The sequence below is a fragment of the Harmonia axyridis genome, chromosome 3 (assembly GCF_914767665.1).
Source record: "Harmonia axyridis chromosome 3, icHarAxyr1.1, whole genome shotgun sequence".
Lineage (NCBI taxonomy): Eukaryota > Metazoa > Arthropoda > Insecta > Coleoptera > Coccinellidae > Harmonia > Harmonia axyridis.
This window is the reverse complement of record NC_059503.1, coordinates 43,685,813-43,691,256: the sequence shown is the minus strand read 5'-3', so window position 1 is coordinate 43,691,256 and position 5,444 is coordinate 43,685,813. Positions and strand designations below refer to the sequence as shown.

Sequence of the window (5,444 nt, the reverse complement as noted above, 5' to 3'; positions counted from 1 at the left end):
ATATATAAATCTTCAGATAGTTCCTTTATCTTGGCTAACATCGCTTTTTTGTTCAATAGCTTTCTCCAGCTCTAGATTCTTCTCTCACATTCATGTAGCTCGTTTTCTTCTGTTCTACACATTTCTTAGTGGCCGTTCGATGGCCCCATTCTAGAAAGTTGAGACAAAATGGGGGCTCTTGCAATCCTTCGCTATGTACCCATCCTTTGCGCAATTTCTGCATTTGCTTCCTCTATCTCCCCGTCACAGAATCTGGCAATATGCCCTTCTTCCCAGCACCTATTGCATCTGATTTGTGGTTTCCTCGCCCTTATGTCAGCTACAGAGAAACATATTTTCAGTTTTCTCTTTGTGATCATTGAGTGGATCTTTTCCGGCGGTGCTATAATAGTGACCGCCTTCCCGCCGGCAGACATAATCTTAGCGCGTTGACTTCGAAATCTTTATATTTATTTTTTTATTTATTTATTCACAATAATATACAAGTGAATAATTTTAACCCATCAACATATTCCATGGGGCGTCAATACATCAATAAATTCTAGTTCAAAGCAGTTAAATAAGTTTCATCAAATCTATAATATAATCAAATGTAAATATAAATAAAGTCAAAATTTAAAATAAATTAACATTGAAATAAATTAAATAAAATCAATAAATTAACGTTCAAAACAGGTTAAATCTTAAGGCATTGATAGTCAATAATCGAGTATAAGACAAACATTACATACATGACAAACTATTCAAATTGGCTAATCCAAAACTCATTCATAGTGTAGAAGGCTTTTTTGTACAAAATTTTCTTTATTTCATGTTTCAACTTATTTTTGTTCATAACTTTGAAAACTTCAGGGATCTTATTATATACTTGTATGGCCTCATGGTTAATGCTTAGCTGAGTCGCCGCGACCCTATGATATGGTGTTGAAAAGTTCCTCGCATTCCTTGTGGTGTAATTGTGGAACTCCCCATTTCGCGTCAGTTTCTCCTTGTTGTCGTGGATGTATAGGATGCAGGAAAGTATGTACAAACAGGTGAGTGTGAGTATGTTCTCTTCTTGGAAGTGACTCCTACAGCTTTCAGCACTCCCCAATCCACACAATATACGAATTGCATTTTTTTGTTTTGTAAAAATCTTCTTCATTTCAGGTCCACCACCCCAAAACAGCAACCCATAATTCAAAACACTACTGAAATATCCATAATAAGCGATTTTGGCTGCTTGCTTTCCTGCCAATTGTTTAGATCTTCTAATGAGGTAAGTAGCTACTGACAATTTCTTTTCTAATTCCTCTATGTGTTTCCAGAACTTCAAATTCGGTTCCAGATATATACCCAGGAATTTCAGGTTCATCTCAGTCGCGGGTTCAGTTTCAAAGGTGAGATATTGTGTCTTTTCCCTGTTTATTTTGAGCTTATTTGCACTAAACCATAGTTCAGCCTGTTCGAGGATCTTCGATGAAATATCTTTGAGCTCTTCTTCAGTAGTACCAATTGTGAGGAATGAAGTGTCATCAACAAAGAGCACTGTGCTGTGTGATTTAACATTTGGAGGTTAGTCATTCATGTATATCAAAAATAATAGAGGCCCCAATATGGACCCTTGAGGAACTCCACACTCCACAAATCCCCAGTCGGAGTATTTCTCCTGAATACAAACTCTTTGATATCTACCTTGCAAGTAACTACTGATCAACTTCAGCGGGACACCTCTAATGCCATAGCTCTCCAACTTCTGCAGCAAGATATCATGTTTAAGGGTATCAAACGCCTTACTCAGATCGCATGCCATCAGCCTGCACTTCTTTCTTGAGTCCAAAGCATCTGCAACCTCAACCAGTACCGAAGTTATTGCTGTACTTGTGGACTTATTTTCTTGGAATCCATGTTGTTCGTGACATATAATATTGTACTTCGTGAAAAATTCCGAAAGTCTATCCTTCAAAGCAATCTCGAATATTTTGGAGAGGCTTGGGAGTATTGAAATAGGCCTGTAGTTTGAAGGTTCAGATTTATCTCCTCCTTTGAATACAGGAATTATTTTGGCACGTTTTAACTGATCAGGAAAATAACCTTCACTGTAGCATCTCGTTATAATCTCTGCCAAAGGCTCTGCTATACTTGGAATGATCAGCTTCAACATACTCGGTGACATGTCATAGATATCTCTACATTTTTTACCCTTGACCTTCTTCGCTATCTTCAGGACATCTATTTCCGTTATTTCTCTTAAGAAAAAGGAATTTCGCATGAATTTTCCTGCTTTTTTACGTAGGTCTCCAGAACTAACGTCAACTTTTGGGCAGTTTTTCTCAATATCTTTACCTATTTTCAAAAGATGTTCATTTAAGGTCATAGGATTTATTTCTGCTTCATCATGCTGTTTATTTTTTCCTTGATTACCCCTTATAACCGTCCATATTTCCCTGGTTTTGTTTGATGAGTGCTCAATTTTTCTAAGATTTTCTTTCCTCTTTATTTCAACCAATTTTTCCCTGTATAATCTTTTACAAACATTATATGCTTTTCCACTATCTGAATTTCCTTTTATATGATGTATCACTGAAAGCGCATCTAACCTGTTCTTCAATTCCTTGATCTCCCTGTTTTTCTTCAGCTTTGACACCCAATATCCTCTCTCAACTTTCAAAACCTTTTGTGGGCAAGTTAACTCATAGATCTCTAGAATTTGGGCCCAGAACCGGTCAAAGATCTGTCCCGCAGATAAGTCGGAATATACGAAATCCCAGCACTGACTTGAGAGTACCTCAATGAATCGATCTATATTTTGTTTTCTCAGATTTCTAACTAATTTACTTTTTCTTTTCTTAGGTTTCATTAACATACCAGAACATCGTAACACCTGTCCTCTATGGTCCGAAATATGTGGTTCTATCGTACATGGATCAGAGTCTGTATCACTATTTGAATATATATTATCAATTAAAGATGTAGTTTCAATTGATACTCTAGAAGGTTCATTAAATTTAGCATGGAGATTGAACTCACCCATTAGATTCTGCAGGTTTCTTCCATTTGTGTTGCATCTTATTAAGTCACTGTTGAAGTCTCCAGCAACATAGATTTCTTCATAACCCAGATTCATGCACCCCAACTCATCCAAACAGGACGGAAAATTTGTCAGAAACACCTCAAAATCTCCTTGTGGTGGTCTGTATACCCCAATTATAATTTTTCTATGAAGTCTCTTATAAACCCCTGCCAATTCAATGTGATTTTCCACAGAGTATTTCCTCACACACTCCAGTGGCAACATTTTCGAGTCATCTCTGTGAAGGATCAGAACTCCACCATATCCATTTGATCTAGAATAATGGGCACCCAAGACAAAGTTCTGCACTATTATTTGTTCAGTATGATTTTCCTTCAACCAGTGTTCAGTCAACACAGCAACATGTATATCTTCCTCTTCCAAGACCTTTTCTAGGAGTTCAACTTTATTTGTAATTGATCTTATGTTTAAGTTTAAAATGTTGTATGTCTTATCCTTGATGTCTTCTCTGTCCACGAAAAAATCGGTATCTTCTGACAGTCACTCCTTGAGGCCAAAACTCAGGCTTACTAACTTCTTCAAGTAGTTTATAATCTATTCCTACTTTGAAGGCTTTGCTTGAACTTCCTTCGTTCGAAATTAATTCCACCTGCGACTATTTCCCTGGAAATTTATCCGAGAGGAACTTCATGACGTCCTCTGTTGTACATTTCATATTAATTTTCCCTACATATAGCCATGCTTTTTGTTCCGCTGATTGAAGTGTGCTGTTTATGTTTTCGTTTGTTCCCTGATTTGGAGGTTATTTCTAGATGTTCCCTGTCTATGAATAGCTGCCACAGAACCCATGTTGTTATGAGTAGTTCTTTTAGTATTGTTTATATCTGTGATTTCTGTCTTTTGTAGATTTCTGTTTACCGTCTGGTTTTCTTTTGTGACGCTAGATGGTGCTATTTTAGGGATGCCTTTCGTTTCGTCAAATGAGACGGATCTCTGACGTGACCTTACCGGTTGACTTAACAGTAGTTCATTTGCGCTACTCACGGTTGACTGTTCTGACTTCGAGGCCCCACTGACATCCACTGGGATTTGTTTACAATTTGTGTTATATATTTTTTTATTGTTTTCTGATATAACCTGACTTTTTCTAGCATCTTCCTTTTTCATTAAATCTATTATCAATTCTTGATCTTTTATTCTTTTTTCCAATTGGGTAATTAGTTTCTCACTCAAAGTTTTATCCATCTTGATATTCTTGCTGTCCAAGGCGCTTTCCGAATTTCGGTCTTGTGAATTTTCCACTTTTGAACATTCCCCTTCAATTAATTTGGAAAGGGCCACCAATACTACTCCACCAATTTTAGCACTTGCTGGTAACTTTTTGAAAATTATATATTCAATTAAGTCATCTTTTTTCCATTTATTCAGTTCGGTTTGAAGTTGCACTACATTCACTTTCTCATTTATCATCTCGGTCTTCTATTCCTCCTTGATAACAGCCAGCGCTTAACACACCGCCAGCTAGTACTGGAGTATCCATTTCATGCACCGTAATCCTTTTCTTCGATTTTTTGTGCATTTTTCCATATTAGTTTTAGGACTGTGCATTGCACACATCCCTGGGACCTGATTCGTGCCAGTGTCAGTAGCCGTTATATCTAGAGAGGAGCAATACCGTGATTTCTAGATCACGTTGTGAAACGTGAACGTTACTTTATGATATCAGTGAAATTAAAGCGTGACGTTATCACTGTTTGGGTTGCTTGTTATTAATATTTGTATGAATCACCCAAACCTTAGTTCTTTTATCTTTGCAACTCGAATTGGTCACTCTTATCATTCAAAGCAAAATTAATGGAAAATTATTATGAAAATATCCATTTTTCTTACATTTTCAACTCTCCCTTATTTCAGATTTAGTTAGAAACGTAACAGAAGAATATCTATTTTTCAAATTTTTTTTCTCAAATTTGAAGAGATAATTTCAACTTGCATAAATTACAAGTAGCATAATTTACATTAACTTTTGTGAAGAAAGCCCAAAAATTGCTGGTCTTTCGCCTGTTATTATTATTCCTTCGCCTATTATTATTATGTCTCTGACATGTTTTCGTTTATTTTCTATAATACAGAGTAAGTACCATTTATTGCTTCGGTCGGCAACTTCAATATAGAAAGAATTTCTTTGGGGTTGTTTAACAATATAACAATAACAATATTTTATTGATTTCCCATATATACAAAGTAGAAAGGAATACAGGTCATCCAAAAAAGAAAAACAAAAAAAAAATTAAAATATTGACTACATTATCCCTACTTGAAAAATAAAATTCTTAATGTTGTATGGCTCAATATGTAAAAGAAAACAATAAACAGACTTCCTGAAAGACCCATGACCATATAACCTTCGAATGTTCACTGGTAAACTGTT

The 5,444-nt window shown here is 35.9% G+C and overlaps 1 protein-coding gene across 1 annotated transcript; it reads right to left on the bottom strand.

The window, feature by feature from the left end:
• Positions 1-1,555: 1,555 nt before the first annotated feature.
• LOC123675348 lies at positions 1,556-4,258 on the bottom strand. The gene is made up of 2 exons (XM_045610697.1): positions 4,156-4,258; positions 1,556-3,444 (listed from the first exon to the last, which is right to left on the bottom strand). The coding sequence occupies exons 1-2, from the start codon at positions 4,256-4,258 to the stop codon at positions 1,556-1,558; spliced, it is 1,992 nt and encodes a 663-aa protein (XP_045466653.1).
• Between the last annotated feature and the right edge of the window lie 1,186 nt (positions 4,259-5,444).